The sequence below is a fragment of the Bolinopsis microptera genome, chromosome 11 (assembly GCF_026151205.1).
Source record: "Bolinopsis microptera isolate Bmic1 chromosome 11, MBARI_Bmic_1.0, whole genome shotgun sequence".
NCBI lineage: Eukaryota > Metazoa > Ctenophora > Tentaculata > Lobata > Bolinopsidae > Bolinopsis > Bolinopsis microptera.
The window spans coordinates 4,370,456-4,388,436 of NC_087082.1; the positions used below are offsets into that span (position 1 = coordinate 4,370,456).

The 17,981-nt window shown below is 37.5% G+C and overlaps 2 protein-coding genes across 3 annotated transcripts in view; one reads left to right on the forward strand and one right to left on the reverse strand.

The window, feature by feature from the left end:
• Positions 1–191: 191 nt before the first annotated feature.
• LOC134823389 (calnexin-like) lies at positions 192–2,820 on the reverse strand. Its single transcript, XM_063834846.1, has 2 exons — positions 2,635–2,820; positions 192–2,252 (listed from the first exon to the last, which is right to left on the reverse strand). Exons 1-2 carry the CDS (start codon positions 2,801–2,803, stop codon positions 727–729), a joined length of 1,695 nt encoding a protein of 564 aa, XP_063690916.1. The 5' UTR covers positions 2,804–2,820; the 3' UTR covers positions 192–726.
• Positions 2,821–15,209: 12,389 nt separating this feature from the next.
• LOC134823380 (lateral signaling target protein 2 homolog) overlaps positions 15,210–17,981 on the forward strand; it is a 31,912-nt gene continuing 29,140 nt past the window's right edge. For both annotated transcript variants that reach the window (XM_063834834.1, XM_063834835.1), the window contains exons 1-3: positions 15,210–15,292; positions 15,676–15,776; positions 15,946–16,059. In XM_063834834.1, the coding sequence (XP_063690904.1) occupies positions 15,257–15,292; positions 15,676–15,776; positions 15,946–16,059 (251 nt within the window). In that variant the 5' untranslated portion in view covers positions 15,210–15,256. The remainder of the gene's footprint in view (positions 15,293–15,675; positions 15,777–15,945; positions 16,060–17,981) is intronic.

Below are 17,981 nucleotides of genomic sequence, written 5' to 3' on the forward strand. Positions count from 1 at the left end.
GGAGTGCTGAGCTGTAACAAATTTTGTCTTTTTGCCAGAATTTGGGATAGAGTACTTCTCAATGATCATATTTACGCCCTTTTAAATAAAAATATAAACACTCTTTTTTTCATATAATATTTATCATACGTAAGAACATACTTCAACATTAACAAGGAAGAATCAAACACCAAGGCGACTCAAAATTCGCATGTTACAATTCAAATACAACTTCAACTTTCGAGTGTGTCAAAAACTGAAAGAGAAGAAATCTTCTAGCCAATTTAACATGTCTTTTTTATTTTCTTAAAGCAATACATTGTGAAAGCGTGTTTTAGCAAAATATCAATACGAATAGAGCGACTATCCTAAAATAATTTTCATAATTTACTACCTACGTAGAAAATCAAATAAATATATGTTTAGTTTGGCCAGCAAAACTGAAAGACAGAACCCCTTAAAGTTGAAATTATGCTCATTTGAAAATTGATGTCGTCAAAAAAATCTTCGTACTTAAAATATTATCAAATATTAACCATAAGCACCACTTAACAACAACAAACATCGTAAATAAAACAGTTGTATACCATAATACTTGTCTGCAAGTATAAATAATTTGATATAGGGTAAATGGGATAAATGTTACTCAAATTGAATAGGTCGGAAAAGGGATGTCAACTTTAAAAGGATCTTACAGATTTCTTTAAATCAGAGCTGATTCTGACTCTAAACATGACGGTACTAATTTCAGTCAGCTTTCCTTGTTCTTCGTTTGACAGGAGCTTCCTCTTTCTCCTCAGCTGCCTCCTCTTCGGCAGCCTCCTCTTCTTCTGCTTCTTCTTCTTCGGCAGCTTCCTCTTCCGCCTCTTTCTCTGTCTCCTCTAACTCAGGCATATCTTCTTCTTCTTCTTTCTGTTCTCCACTTGCTTCCTTCTCTTCTTCCTCGCCCTCATCTTCTTTCTCTTCGTCATCAGGAGTCACTTTGTCAGTTTTCTTAGCTTCAGCTCCATCGTCAGCAGGTGCAGGAGATCCCCCGCTGCAGTAAAAGTAGAGTACTACAGGCAGGATCACTGCTGCAGCTAGAAGGATCCAGATCCAAGGGTTCTCTCCGGCAAAGACAAGGAACTGATCCATTGGGCTGTCTCCAGGAGCAGCCAGTTTTTCAATCAGAGCTTTCTTGTTCCAGCTTTCTCCAGCCCACTCGTCAGCTACTGACTTGCTGTCGGTCAAAATTATGTTGTCAAACATGATGTCTTTAGTCATGGTCCACATCTCAATACCTACAGCTGTGATTGGCATCAGAGAGGCAAATGGGGTCTTGTCTTCATAATAATCAGGGTTGGCAATCTTCTTGGGAGACCAGACACCACTGTAGTTAGGGTTGTCAATGAGAGGAGGAGCCCATGAGCCCTTGTATTCAGGGTTAGGTTTCTGAGGACGAGTCCAGGGACCACAGTTACCAGCCTCACATTTAGGGTTCTCAACAATGGGAGCTTCCCATTCACCGTCCTCCTCGTCATCCCAATCCTCTGGTTTTACTGCGTCTGGGTCGGGTACCTGCTCAACCTCATCTTCCAGCCAGTTATCCGGCATTGTGGCCTCCTCGTCTTCAATAAACTTGGGAGCATCCTCATCCCAGTCCTCAGGTTTTGTTGCCATTGGGTCGGGGATCTTTTCCTTATCATCCCAGTCAGAAGGTTTGGAGTCAGATGGGTCGTCAATCTCAGATGGAGGGTTGATGGCAGGGGTCATGTCAGTCAGCATAGATCCTTTGTTTACGGAGTTTTGGTCTACAAATATCTCGAAAGAGCCATCAAAGTCGACAACGAGAGTTAAAAGATGGGATTTGTTATCACCGAATATTTCCTTGAAGTCTGAAGATGCCTTGGCGTGTTTCTCTTCAACTGCTCCAGTGACGGGGTTCTTGTAGTTGACGATGAAATGAATCCTGCTTTCAAGTCCACACTTGTCAGGCCCAAACATGATGGAGTAAAGGGTTTTATCATTGAAAGTATCTGATGAGAACTCCTCGTCTACTTCGGCAGCCAACTTGAGGTAAGATCCACCACATTCCATTGTGTCTTGATATTTAACCTCGTACTGCACGACAAACTGTTTCTGTGAATCGTGAAGTTCCGTGAAGTCTACTTTCTTGTTCATCTTAGCTGAGATAGCATGATGTTTGGCTTTGTCTTTAGCTACTAGTCCCAAATCTTTAGGGTTAGCTGAGTTACCCTCAATGGCCCATCGACCATCGAACTTACTTCCGTCACCTGAAACACGATTGTGTTTAGAATAATATAATGGTCCAGGTACATACAAGTCATTAATTTTTACAGGATATTCCAAAGGTTTTTTCAGTATCGTATTAGTGACCTATGGTACATGGTTGCAAGGCCTGGGTTATATATTTGAGGGTGACATGTGACTACCAGGTGACAGGTTAGCTGAATGTGACGGATAATTAACAAGAATCACAAGGTGACGCGGACGTGGTGTTTTGGTTGGAAACCCTGTAGTAATTACTAATTGAAACGATAATGTGCATGATTTGAGGATCTAAGTTGGCCCAAATTCTTAGAACTAATAACATTTTTAATCAAACTGACTAAGTCGGTATCAGCTCAATCGAGCAAGACAATTTCCAACACTCACCTTTAGAGGATGATGATAAACCCCATATTGAGCCAATGCCCTCGAAATTAGCAAAAGGATCTGCAAAGAATGCATTTCCTTTCAGAGACGGAAGTTTGAAAGGTTCCTCCTCTGCCTCCTGCGATAAGACCGCAACAAACAGGAGTACTGCTACCACTTTCGTAAACATCGCTGTGGCTATAAGAATGAGTTGGTTAGAGGTTAGTTATTTACCATACAATTTATACTTTGCTCCGAGATAATAGAAGTTTTAGTGTGAAATAGATCAATTCTCACTAATTCCACTGCCTCCTGATACATAGTTAAACTTATTCATAAAATTACTAGGACAGTTATTCACTATTGTTTATTATTCTATACATTTAATGAGTGTAGACCACCTAGAAAAAGGTTGTATTGAGTTGCAATTAAAAACGAACTAGCTTTAATATTCATTCTATATTATGTCAAAAATATGTCCTCATCTATAACGACATTGGACTCGAGCACGACATAGAAGAACCAAGAAACAATTCTGACCTTACAATATCTGAACCCCACTGCCAACACTTCCTTGACATGGTTATCAATAACCAACTCAAAATTCTTAATGGTCGTACCCTTGGGGACACCACTGGAAAAATGACCTGTCACAAATACAATGGAAGCAGTGTGGTTGACTATTTTGTAATCACCTCATGGGCAAGAGATCATGTAAACTCTCTCCAAGTAAAAGAGTTTACATCATACTCTGATCATTGTCCATTAGTCTTGAAACTCACTACATTTGAACCATTTGTCGCAAATTTCCAGCTCCCAGACTTTTCTAACTTTCCTTGTGGCTATAAGTGGGACAGCAACACCTCCCATTCACTATTTAAAAAAGCCCTTACCTCGCCCGAAATTATCAACAATCTGGAAAGCATTGTGACAAATGAATTTAGCAGTACTCTGGAGGGCAATCACGAACTGAACGATGCAGTCATAAAATGTCTCCACAGTGCTGCTGATATAGCCTTAAAAGTGAAAAAGCCTCCCAAAAATTCTGCCCGTAAAAAATGGTTCGACCCACAAGTCAACTCCTCGCGGCGGAACCTTAATAGGCTAGCAAATCGGCTTGGTAGTAAGCACTGTAACAGTATCCTCAGACTAGAATATTTTAAGCAACGCAACAAGCATAGCAATTTTGTAAACAGTAAGAAAGTAGCTTTCCTTAAGAAATTAAATGAAGCTATAGAAGAAGGTCACATACTCGACTGGAAAAAATTTAAACGGCTTAAACAAGAACATGACACTAGCCCCTTACTTGACAAATTTGATTTAGCTAGCTTCCATGACTTCTTTGCATCCCTTTATAAAAAACCAGACCAGGAGCCAGATCTCACTCACCACAATCACAAACATTACCCTGAACCACCAGATCTGGATATCCTAAATAAGCTCATGTCAGAATCTGAAGTGACCTCTGCCATCAAAAATCTCAAAAAAGGTAAAAGTTGCTCAAACGACTTGATATCCAACGAGATGCTTCAGAGCGTAACTCCGCTTTGTCTCAAAGCCATCCTCAAAAACTTCAACCACTCACTGGTCTCCGGTTACTATCCATGGCACACCAGCATCATTACTCCTATTTACAAGTCTGGCAACCCTTTCAGCCCGGACAACTACAGAGCAATAGCTGTTGGTAGCTGTATGGGTAAACTGTTCTCTAGCATCTTACTTGAGCGTCTCCTGCACTTCAAAAAGCTCTACTGCCCTGACCCAAAAGAACAACTAGGGTTCTCGAAGGGTGCTCAAACAAATGACCACGTTTTTACCCTTAAGACAGTCATTGACAAATATACCAAGGTTAAAAAAGCTCGTCTCTATGCATGCTTTGTTGATCTAAGAAAGGCCTTTGACACTGTATGTAGGGACCTCCTTCTGCACAAAATCACATGCCTTGGAATAACTGGAAACTTCTTCAATTGCCTAAGTGATATGTATAGAAACTCAATAGCTCATATAAAAATCTCCAAACTCTTGTCCCCTAATATTGACATTGGAAAAGGAACAGAGCAGGGACACCCTCTATCACCGGACCTTTTTAAAATCTATATCAACGACTTGTCATCTCTCCTGAAATCTGTTGGTGATTATCCTATTCTAGCTGACGTCCTAATATCACATCTGCTCTGGGCTGACGATCTTGTCCTACTTGCCCTAAGTCCCAAGGCCTTGCAAGACAATATAAACATCCTATTCGACTTCTGTAACTCTATGGGCCTTGAAGTAAACATTAAAAAAACCAAGATTCTCATATTCTGCCCTCATAAAAGAAAACACTCCTATGAAACATTCATTTTGGGAGGCCAGCCCATCCAACACACCGACAAATACTGCTATCTTGGCATTATATTCCACAGAAATGGATCTTTTACAGCAGCAAATACTGAACTGAGGGCCAAGGCTCTCCGTGCTCTCTATGGCCTCAAAGGCAATATCGTCAAAGATGCCCTCTCTCACCGTTCTCTAAACATTCTATTTGACTCTCTAATAAAACCGATACTGCTCTATGGCTGCCAAATCTTATGTCCTCACTCAAAAACCATGAGATACCTCTCCAAAACAGATAGCAAAGCCAACCCCCAGCATACTCTCAGGTACATCTCACAAGACCACTATGAAAGATTCCACCTTAAGTTTATCAAGTGGTCCTTGTCTGTCCATTCAAAAGCATCAAATATAGGCTGCTGGGGCGAAAGTGGGCGCCACCCCCTCTTCTTTGAAGCCTGCAAACTTGCAATAGATTTCTATACTCGCCTTGAAAGCACTGAAAATGAACTTCTCTCCGCTGCATTTCACGAGCAGATTATGCTGGGCCTTCCTTGGTACACCAACATCGGCCCCAACGTTAATGTGGCTTTTGCTATGTGTTGGTTCAGCCGAATTAATTATTATGTTTAATCAAGTTTATATTTCTCGTTAGTTGTCATCCGGCCAAACAATAAGCAACTTATATAATATATTGCAGCACCATTTTTCAATTAGAATATTAAAATATGTCATCGTAATTTTGCATGGCTGAAATGTAACGCTTGATTTGTATATATAATAATTAATTGAATTTTCAAATAAAAAAAAATCTCTAATCTTCTCACCAAATATAACTTCCCCCACTCATCCTCTTCAAAATCCAAGCTCTCTACCCAAATCAGTCACAACATGAGGGAAGAATTTGTGGATACCTGGAAATCTGCCAAGGCATCCTCACCTAAATTAGAATTCTACAATCAAATTAAACATGATTTTGAACCAGAAACATACTTAGGAGTGGTTAAGATCCCCGATGCTCGGAAAAGCTTAACAAGGTTTTGTATTAGCTGCCACAATCTTTACATTGAGAGGGGCCGTTACGAAACCCCCCTAGTACCAAGAGAACATCGATGGTGCACTTTTTGCTTTTTCAGCAAGGGGCTTAAGCCTATTGAGGACGAAATTCATGTTCTAACTGACTGTTTACTCTACTCCTCAGTTAGAGAAAAATTTAACTTCCATCCCAAAAATATTACTGACCTAGCCGGTTTGCTATCCGATAAAACACTAGACCCTACAAAATTTACTGCCACAGCAAGAGCAATCCATTCAATTCTCTCTGTGAACGAAAATTTTACAGCCTACTATAAGAGCCCAGATTTCCACTCAAATACTGGCCAATGCATAATGCTATAGGACCTCAAAAATAGTATTATATTAAACATTTCTATTTTATCCCTACACTTCTGTAAATAACTAGAATTGTGTAACCTTAAATTATTTCAGAATTATAACTATTGTGAATTCAATAAAATAATTATCACTTTTGTATCCTTGTATCCTTGTATCCTTGTATCCTTGTATCAACGGGGCAGTATTTAAGCCTTGAATGCTAAGCTAAATCATGCTGTCAATTGTTCAATGCAGAAAACTATTTCCAACGTAACTTAATGGTAGCAAGAGTAACTAATTTTGCACTAGTTGTGAGTGATGGCTTTCTTGTAGATTTGACAAAAAATTACTAAGTTGTCAATAAATCTAAGTCAGCCAGAGTATTAGAAAGAAGCTAAAGATTAAAAAATGGCTTGCATCGTTCGTTATACATATCTGTTTCGAGAATGTACAAATTGGCTGCATGTAAAAGATAAAATAAAATTTTTTTTAACTGAATTGGTTTTGGACCTCTTCATGCTTTTGATTTATTTATTATTGTTATTTGGTATTATGAGCTAATATGTACATATACATACGGTATCTAAAAGTTAAGTGTATAGCGAGCATATTTAACAAATTTTAAGCAATATAATGTATTGCGAGCAGTGCAGCTGTAACTTAAATATCGCATAAAAGTCATATAACTCAAAACTAAAATTTTACTGGAATATAGGGAGAACTAAGATAAAATTAATGTCAGACCCGTCGCCACTCTCAGCAGTCAACCAGGGCTCATAAAAGCTTAACAGCGCCTGGGTCCGTTCACCAACTGTGCTAATGTGAGTGGCGGTGTGGTAAGACCCATTTTAACAGCGTGTATATTGATGAAATACAAGCGCTCTAGCTGCTAGCATACTTGTATCATTTAATTTTAAATCAAATTCATTCGGATATATATTTATTGATTATGTATTGAATCGGTGATAAATAATAAAATTGTCTAAAAAATTGTCTTTGAATCAATGAGAGGTGGTGAGAATGACCGGGATTGAATCTAAAATTAAAGTTGTCCAGTAGTTTTGAATACAACTTTTAAAAACATTTAATAAGCTATCGGGGTTGCACAATGAGCAGGATAGATCTTCTAGATGAACTGTGAAATCTTATTGTTTAGTGTACTGTGACACTTCAATTTTACATGGAAGAGATGAGGAAGAAAGGGTACATCCTAATTTCGTATTTGTTGTTTACTAAAAGTCTGATGTTTCTTTCCCTAAAGTTCTAAAGACATCCAAAGATGCATTATAACATTGGATTACAATGTTTGATGGAAATTGTGTCCCAATGTTAGACACCTTACTTCATACATCCTAGCTGTTCAAAATAGTCCAATTATAGTCCAATTAAATGGTCACTCTTTTATCCCATCACTCTTGTGCAAATTCTAACATTTATCTGTTGAAGGTAGTCGTCCGGGTAGAAAGTTGACTGGCACTCAAACATCTAGAAAAGGGGGCCACATAGGTAACATGAACAACAACGGTTAAAGTGTGGGTAAGCATTAAAAGTGTTTAAAACAGCATTACCTCTAAAGGACCTCAACTACGCCAACGCTATGGTTGGAAGATCCAAGGAGTGCCCTCTAAATGTGCCTGCAGAAATGTGAACAGTGTCTACCATGCCCTTGATTGTGAATTAGGTGGATATGTTTCCATGCGCTACAATGATATAAGAGACACTGCAGCTTTCTTCCTTCAAGAAGAAAACAACAATTTTATTTATTGTACAGACTGTTTTACAAGGACATTGACAGATGATACTCACATTAGGCATTCATTATTGCATCTAAATTATTTCACTTTCATTAGGTTTAGAAATTTATTCTCTGGTTAACAGATTTCAAATGTTTAATTAATTTGTAGTATGACAGTAAGGTATATAAGAAGTTATTTAATTTTGCTTGGGCTATTATATTGACTATTGAGGTTTAATGATGATATGGAATTTGAATTCTATATAAATTTACACTATGTGGTTGGGGCATTTTGCATAGTAAATATGGTTACTACTCCTATATATCATATTATTTGATTGGTATTCGATTTCTGATTAATTCCCTAGGAATATGATCATAATATCTCAATTTGGCTTTAGGTAGGGTGCCCCGCTAGAAGAACTGGATTCTTTCAGGAAGCATCCCGTGCACAGACCTTGGTCTACATATATATTAAATTATTAACCATTCATTCTGTATGTGCACGACAATTAATTTCAATCAAATTTAGAAGCAAAGTGTAAGGATGTAAGAATAGAACCTGCACTCCTGCCTGTCCAACCAAGTTCAATCTCCAGGAAGACCAACACCCAGGATGAAGCTTGTCTTGATGTAGCAGCTGTTGGACTTTATGCACCATTCGAAAGAACATTCTTTGACATCAGGGTCACTCATCCTAATTGCGACTCAAATACGTTTAAGCCACTAGATAAAATCTACAGTGTGCACGAGAAAGAAAAGAAAGATCTCAATGAAGAGAGTACTTGAGTCAGAGAAAGGGTCCTTTGTCCCGCTAGACTATACAACATCTGGAGGTATAGGACCACTCTGCACTGTGTTCGTAGATCGTATCTCTGAGATGATAGCTGACCATAATGAAGAAGCTGAGAGCCAGGTCAAAAATCACATCTGAACACGATTAAGGTTTTTATTATTATTAAATCTAAAATAGCTAATAATTTAATAAATTATTAACAGGCCCCTTAACGTGGGCAATAATATACGCTTTATAAATTATATAAACAAATTGCAGTCTATTTTTCCAATGTTGTTAAGTGTCTCTTTAGATCTGTTTTGGTGTTTAGTGGGAGTTCCCACATTTGTTGGTTGAGAATGCTCAACATAACATACATGATGCTTGACTGCTTTATTGACCCGGACAGGCACCGGGGGCAGACATCCCAACACCAGTGCGTTGGGACATAGTGTTGGTCTGCTTCAGGACGTGTTAGATCCTAGAGAAGCCGCCATCCCCTCTACTGCTTTAGCTCAGCGGCAGCATGAGCCCTGGTTTCCTGCCACATTGGTACCTCTGAAAGTACAGAAAAGTGGTGGATTTCGGGGTCCAGGATCCTCCCTCTTTAATCTTTACGGTGGTGTTATTTCTCTGAGATGTTTGCAGAGTCTTTATTTTATGATCTTTCTAGTTTAGTTGGATAAATCCTGGAGAGCATCATTTTGACCCCAAAGAAATTCGACTCTTCTAATGAATGCTTTTTGTGTGCTGCTTTTTGTTAACACTTCATCTAGATAGGAATGTGAGTCAGCCCCACCCAGCTCTTCTTTTAGCTGCAGGTAACTGGTGTCTTGCACCTCCAGACACAATAGGAGCTGGTGTACAGGAGAATCATCGAAGCTGTTGCAGAAACGACAGGCCTCACCACTGTCACCACCCATGATCTTTTGGATATTCGCAAAGAGTGGTGAGCTGCCATGAATGTAGTCCATTATTCGGCTGTCCAGATTTTTACTCGTGTTGTGCACGAATAAGAAGTTGTTTTTGTCTAGGAGCAGCCCACTGTTTTTAATCTTTGTGATCACACCAAGTATCTTGGTCTCCTTGTTGTTACTGACAGTTCTGCATTGCAGATTTGTTTCGATGCTGTCAATCCAGATCTTATTTTTGTAGCTCATTATGTCTGCCTGAGTGTAATAGGCCAGATCCTTGAAATGTTCCTGCGTTAGGTCTATCATTCTGGTTCCGTGCAGTGGCGTAACGAAGGGCCCTGCTGACCCCGCTGTGCAGGGGGGCGCCGTCTTAGGGGGGCGCCAAATCGTTGTTTGAATGTGGGACAATTTCGAAAACTTAACTAAAGTACTAGCAAAACTGCGCGTTTTGCTCTAGATACACACTTTTTTAGAGATTTTTACCGGCGTATCTTCTAAAATCACCTAATTTGTTCAATTTTAGGGAGGGGCACCAAAAGGGGAGGGGGCGCCAACAGGGGGGCGCCTTTTCGGCAGGGGGGCGCCAACAGGCAACCTTACGCCACTGGTTCCGTGTGACTTATTTTCTTTCCAAAGGAAGTACTTTTTCAGTGACATTGTTAAGACATGAAAGCTTGGTATTCTGCTTTCGTCAACTTGGTAGAGTGTAGCTGAGAGGTTGTCACCTTGTGTGAGTACTTTGCACATGAATTTAACCGAAAGAGCTTCGAGTTGCACATCCAGTGGTGGGAGGTGGAGAGCAAGTTCGGTTAATTCCCTTTGTGGATTCAGGACTGATCCAGATATTTTTAGAATGATTTTATTCCAGAAGCTTTTAAATTGATTGAGACACTTGTGAAGCCAAATAGGTGCTGCGTAGAACAGTTTAGTGAGGACCATTGTTTTAAGGAGGAGAGTGAGGCTGTAAACGTTTAGACCGTATTTGCGGTTAGTTGATTTTGTTATTAATCCCCACTTTCTTTTGCATTCTTTAAGTTTTTGAGACGCATGTTTCTTGAAATTGAGGTCTTTATCTACTATTACCCCAAGGACCTTTGTGCTTTGGACGTAGTTGATGCTTTTCCCATTAATACATAATTCTGCAGGTTTCTGTTCTTCAGTATAAGCTGCAGTTTTCAAGATTAAGGTTTGATATGCTACAAAGCACACTCATAGCACTCCGGGGAATGAGAGGAAGACAAAAAGCCCAGCACCTTGGACTAGATGATGTATCCTTCAATCTCATACCTCAGAAGACAAGCTATGAGGTCTCTTAAGTTTGTCTATGTAAATTTTATAGATAATTTATTGTAGCTTTTATATTGTGTAAAATTTTACGGACGAAATGATCCCAAGGGGACTCCCAACCCACCGCTTCAGCAGGTAGTTGATACATTTTTCACAAGCAAGAGCCACTTTGGTCTACTTGCTGTAATGTGTCTCAGCTACTGCAGTCAGTAAGATGACGTCTTGATTGTAAGAAAATTAAAAAAGTTAAGGTGGAATCAAGAATGTTAGGGAGGAAAGGTTTTGTGAACTACTTAAGGATGTTGTAGAGAAGTCAGATCCTCTGCAGAGCAATATCTTAAAGTGAATCAAGAAAAGGGCATCATTATAATTATTCGTTGAATCACCAATTTTGGTTGAGTGTTGAGGATGTCCAAACTTCACAGTTTGTAGCGGCCAATGCTAAATGTGAACTGCTAGGAGCTACAAATTCCAAATTTTCTTTTACCTGGCGTGCCATTCCCTTCGTAAGCATTCATTTCATTTTTATAAAATTTGTTTCAAAATTAAAAAATCGTTTGATAAACATTTTATTTACACTTTCCTTGGAAGACTTCTGCACCGCTTCGACGCGCCGCGCAAACAAGCATTCTTGCTGCGTAGCACAAAACTTTTTTCTCCGATTTCGATAAATTTGGTACCAAAAGTTGTCTAAAAATGTGAATAAAATAAATCAACCGTGTAGCAATTATCGCTAAAAATGGTACACGACGTTTGTTTGCCGCGCGTGCTTTTTTCGCGCAAATTTTTAGTTTTTGGTCTATTACTTTCACATTTTCAGTTATTATCACATAATTATTGTAAAATCGTAATCAGCTCATCGAGAGAAAACTTTTAGTACTAACATTTTAAGGTTGAAAAATTAATGAAACAAATTTTTAAAGCTGAACACAAAAGTCCCCCCTTGTGTTAAATTTTAAACAAATTTTCATAAAATTTGGTGCTTCAAATATTATAATTTTGGTACCAAAAGTTGCGTCTGACTAAGCTCATTACGATCCTGTAAGAATTATTATAAAATGTTCAATATTTTAGGAGTTATAGGCATTTTAAGCAATAAATTATTCATTTTTCGTCCTTTGTACACTCAAGGTTGCTTTATCCAGAGCCCTTGCGTTTGTAGTAGCGCGCGCCCGCCTTGACTTGTGAAACAAGCGCGCCCGCAGTGGCGCGAAAGCACATGGTTAGGTTACTGGGCCGCGCTCAGCCTGTCATTCCGCCTAATCTCTATTCGGGCTGAGTGAAATAAGACTTCCATCGCACTGAAAAAAAGTGCGAATGCTCATTGGAAGTTAGTCTGCGCGTGACCAACATCCACGTGACCGTTAAGAACTAATTGTTGCCTCGGAAAAAAACACGTGCACGCTAACTACCAATTGGAGAAAAGTGACATATACGCTACAGGAGCCGCGCGCTGACTTAGTTTGTAAAATTTTATTATTGAGTTTAAAATCGAGCGATGCGAGGCCGAGTGTGCTGGTCACTGCACCTCGTGTTGACACACTGTAAAGCTTGATATATATTTGGTAAGTGTTACTCTCTTCAGTTGTTTGTTGTTCCTCCAGATTTTATTTTTACTTAATTTGATGTTTATGAACATAATAGCCTGAGGTCCCCAGGTAAATGGTTAGGTAAACACTCAAGGCAACATGTTATAATAATGCTAAAAAGTACCGCGCGCCATGACATGCTATTAACAATGGAAAGAAATCTCGCCCTTTGAGCCAATTATGCTGCATGGCGCAAAAAGAAAAAGCAAGCAATACACTAACAAAATGCTTTTGTTTGTCATTAATTAGACGATTAATGATAAACAAAAATTTTAATTTTGAAAAAATTTACAGCAATGTGCGCACTTTGGCATTTGGGGAATGTGCTTTTGATGAAAATACAACCTGCACCATTTGCTTTTGTGTTTTCCTGAATTGTTGTTTTCCTGAATTTAATTGGGCCACAAGCAACATTTATAAAACAATTTATTTGTGATTATAATATTCAATATTGAATGTTGAATATGAATGTTTAAATTTATTTTTATCATGACTATCATGTTAGTTGGTATGTTGGTATAAAATACAAATTTGTTTCATTAAATCTTTGTTTTATTTGATAGTTCTTATTTTACTAAAATCAAATATCTTATTAAAACAAAGATTTAATTTTATACAATTTAATTTTTACTCTTATTATCAAAATTATTTGGCAAATCATTACTCTTAATATTACAATTATTTGGCAAATCATTATTGGGTCGGTGCTCAGCCTGTCATTCCGCCGAATCTCTAATCGGTGGATATGCTTATAAACATAATAGCCTAGGGGGTCCCCAGGTAAGCAAATCATTAATATAAAGCAAAAATAGTAATGGTACTTACACTGATCTTTGACAAACACCAGACCTTACATGGTGCTTCATTAAGTGTGCATACCACACAGTTTTGTTTGTGGTTTTGAGAATCATATCTAAAATTATTATGCCAGATGCCTTTTGATACTGTGTTTTAAGACTCATATTTTATATTTTTGATAAAAGTGAACATTTGGCCCTAGCTATTGTTCTAATTAAGGATCCGGGATCGGAAGGCTGGTTGCCCGGATCACAGTACAAACCTGTTTCGATATACCCTAGTTTAAATTTGTCATGTGAGCCGTGCAAAGAGACAGTCAATATAATCTTAAATCCAATACCGTGCCTCTCCACACCGTGAACCTCCATACATATTGTGCTTTTCCATTCCCTTGATCTGTGTTTGACCAGTTCGCACAAGAAATTTGATTCATTAGAGCTCACAGAGCATTTGTTGGTGATACAGATGTGAATGCATACTATAGCTCTATTGCATTGCAATGGGCTGCTAGAGGGTGTATAAAATGCTTGACATGTTATTAGAGAGGCTTCCAATACTGGCAATTGAGATCATGTAAAAATCTTTACAGAGTATTCATCTTTGGTTATTACCTAGACCTCATGTTCAGGGTGATAAGCATACAGAGTGTAAGAGGAGAAATATCAGATATGACAGTTTGATCTCTTGACAGACTCTATAATTGTTTGAGATTTAAAATTTGAACTATTTAGATAGCTGCTGAATACTGAGTTTATCCCAGTCAAACTGAAACAACCACCTCCTTATGTTTTGGAAATAATGAAATCAATTTATAGCATAGGGCGGGTCAGAAACATTTGATCATTTGCATCATGAATTGCTCACCTTTTCTACAGTTTACGCCAGATTTTTACATGATCTGCTTATTTTTTACGTTAGACAAATGGTTTTTAGATCCGTAACCAGCAAAACCCTGAACATGGGTTCAGGAGAACATTTTTATAATCAGTGCTGCGGCCTAAATCGTGCTTTTTCTGTGCTGCTAAACAAACATTACGCATCACTTTTATGTTTTAAATAATCCCCCTCCAGGCTGTGCTCAGAGGTTCTTGAAACCACTCCAATTTTGTGGAATCTGGGTGTCTGCAAGTATCAAGTCAAAAGTAGAATGATTTTGATTTTGGGGGTTGTTTCAACCCGAAAGCCAAAATTTGTGATTAATACTATATTTACATCTGTACACCTTTGAGGCCTCTAGTTTATGAATTTGACCATCCATGACTGCCACTATATTTGAAGGTTTTGTAAGGTAACATTTTATATGTTCATCACTCAACTTCCAAATTCAGTTCAGAATTTAAGCTTGTTTTTTTATAAATAATCGATCATACCATATCTCTGTTTTTAACGGCTTTTAGTTTTCCCCCAGATTCCGTGGTAAATCAGGATTTTACTGTACTTATACTACAGTACTTATTGATACAGCAAATGTTTGGGATAAGCTTATATCCTCAATCATACTATTTTTATTTTTGAAACTCGTTTAATCTTCGATTGAATGATGATTGAAGATTATGAAAAGTAGAATTCCTTACTTTCATTATATAATACTAATTGAGTAGAAGTTTTAGCTATCCACTGCAAATTCAACAAGTGAGACGAAGTTGATTAACTCACGATTCTTAACTACACGACACAGATTGTGTCACGAATTTATAAATTGTTATTGAGTAAAATATAATGTATGTATTTGTTGTCCGTTTCAGTATTAAAATTTGATTTATTTTAGATATAGCCCCATTGACCATATTATTAACCTCGATGTTAATCATAGGGTTCCTGGATAAGAATCTAGACGATGATATGATTGTTTCACAGCATGTTCTCCCTTCGGAGCATTTTCTTTCGACCCAAGGTTAGTTCTTCTAAATGATATCATGTACTATACGAACTTAAAAATCATCTGAAGTGGTTCTTAATTGAAACTAGTCAATATATTATCGCATGCGGTTGGTTTATGATCTACATGACACACTCAACATCAGGACAACATTAATGACTATTACAGCTGGTGTTGGTTAAGTCATTTTTTTCAAATAATAACATTGGTAACAGCGTGCCTTTTGTTGTTAACTAACAAAAGATGTACAGAAATACTCTGATTGAATGTTTATTTATCTTAAATTAGGTTTATTGGCAACAATTATTAGATGTCGAGTCATTTGTTGTAGTAGTTAATTTTAAATGCTTTGCTGTAAGTTTCTGTCACTTTTTAAGTACCCAAAAATTCCTTCTCAGAAGTCAGATTATCCGCTTGCAAGATTCTTCTACGCAGATCTTGAACTTAGGAGAATTACAAACGACCTCGATAGCTTTGATGGGAACAAAGAACCACAGCGGTAAGAAGGCCAACAGGTTTTATCTTTTTTTTAGCCACTTTTTAGCTTGTATTTCATTCTTTTGAGATCTACGTATAGTATAATATATGATGATTTTAAATATCGATATTGTATCGATGATTGATCGAGTATTTAAAACGCAGAATCATAATTTCCCCCAAAACCGCAGATGTCAGAAACTGATAGAGAAACTGAGAAAGACACAACAGAGGGTAATGGAGGTCCTATGGACCATAGTTAGGACATGTGTACTGGAGGAGACAAGGGCATCTCGTCAATATAGGTGATTAATAGATTAATAGAATAATAATATTAATAGATTAATAGATTAATAGATTAATAGATTATTAGATTAATAGATTAATAGATTAATAGATTAATAGAATAATAGATTAATAGATTAATAGATTAATAGATTAATAGATGTTGTTAGAAATTTCAATACTCATTCCGTTCTTCTGAATCTATCTTCATCATGCCAATTGTGCCAATTGTTTGGAGTATAAACATTCTGTATAGTGAACGTTTCAAATTCTTGGCAATGTACGTGATATCCAATGTCTATAATAACAGTCCTTCTGTTTCACGCTAATCTACAGCTCTTTATTATGAAGATCAAAACAGACACTTCTCACTAACCAATTATCAGCACATTGTGTTCTCAGATTAGATACTGCATGTATTGTGACATTGTGTGTATTGTGTATTATTATAACTGTGTGTGTGTGAGCTAATAATAGATCTGATCTTCCGAGCTTCCTACCTTGTCTGCTACTCCCGCTTATTGTTTCTCAATACTCATCAGTTACTCTTACTCACAATTCGGAAACTAGACATAAGCGATCGCGATGAGCATTGTACGGTCGGAAGTTTATTAAGAGCAGCGGTCTACAGGATATGATGTTGATTGTGTATAATTCGTTATTATTATATTACAGTATGTTCACAATGTATTCAACTTTATCTATGAAAATAAGAACAATCAATCCTTAAAAATTTGATCTAAAAACCTTCTAGTGTCTACTTTATTGTAAGCACATAAAATACTTTAAACAACCTGGAAGAGCCACTGCTATTTTCAGATCAGTAGAGTTATGGCCACTGGTGTTTCCAATCTAGTTAGGGTAATATTAGGTTGATTTAAATGAGAAATATGTAAAATGTGAAATTATTGTGTAGAGCTGAAGAATGTGAAATAACAGTGTAGCTGTAGAATGTGAGATTATCTCAACTCTTATTGACAACGTAAGTATCCTCTGCATGATATCTTGCTAAGGATAATACGTAGTAACCGCTAACTGTTACTCCGGCTACACTCCGATACAACCTGTACAAGTTCTTGCATGTTGCCTCATCCTCACTTTCAATTGTGATACTATATAATAAAGGGTTACTGTCTAAAGGTAAGGTCTCTCCAGCGTCCAGACACTAATCATTGATCTTCTCTGGTGCTAACAGCTTTACAGGTTATTATTCAGGCTACATCACGCTCCTGTTAGATAACAGTAACACTAACATTTGCATTATGTAGGAGCTGTGAGCTATTCTGGCTTCATTATAATGCCGGTAATCACCAATTATGAGCAAACTTCTGATTCTATTCCTGTGACAGTATAATAATGTAGTGATCAGTTCCGTATTAGACAGTTTCCGACGAAGATCACAACGGCTAGTTTTGTAGTGATCAGGGGAGGGTCGGTGATTATCATGCTTAAATTTAGTAATTACTAATTAATATCTAATCATCCTTCCTGGTAGTGGGGTATCTGAAGAGGATTAGGGCTTATGCCAGGGAAGATCGGGCTAATTTTTAATGATGAGTTGTAGATTTGTATCTTTACAGCACTGTAGTTCGAGCGTCTTTTTTAATTAACCATAATTAACCGCATGAATGCTATCAATATGCAGTAAAACTGCAGTGTAACATGAGAGGTTCTCTACTAAGAGATCATCATGGGAATGTTTAATGATTCTATCCGGACAGCATTATTGAGTAATTGTTTTAACAAAGATTTGTGAAAATGATAATTTAGTGCAGCGTGTGTATACATATTACATAATGAGTCAGAATAATCAGATGCAGGAATAATCTACTGTTCATTGTTTCAACAAAGGATTTGACCATAATATTTGTAAGACTGAAATACATAAAATTACTGATATTGTGATATATATGAACTTAGTTATTATATTTGCATATAATCT

What these genes read in the sequence shown, in the direction of transcription:
- LOC134823389 (XM_063834846.1), bottom strand. Translation starts at nt 2,803, where the DNA reads ATGTTTACGAAAGTGGTAGCAGTACTCCTGTTTGTTGCGGTCTTATCG. An exon ending in TTTATCATCATCCTCTAAAG is followed by an intron (nt 2,253 to 2,634) that starts GTGAGTGTTGGA and finishes ATCGTGTTTCAG; the next exon opens with GTGACGGAAGTAAGTTCGAT.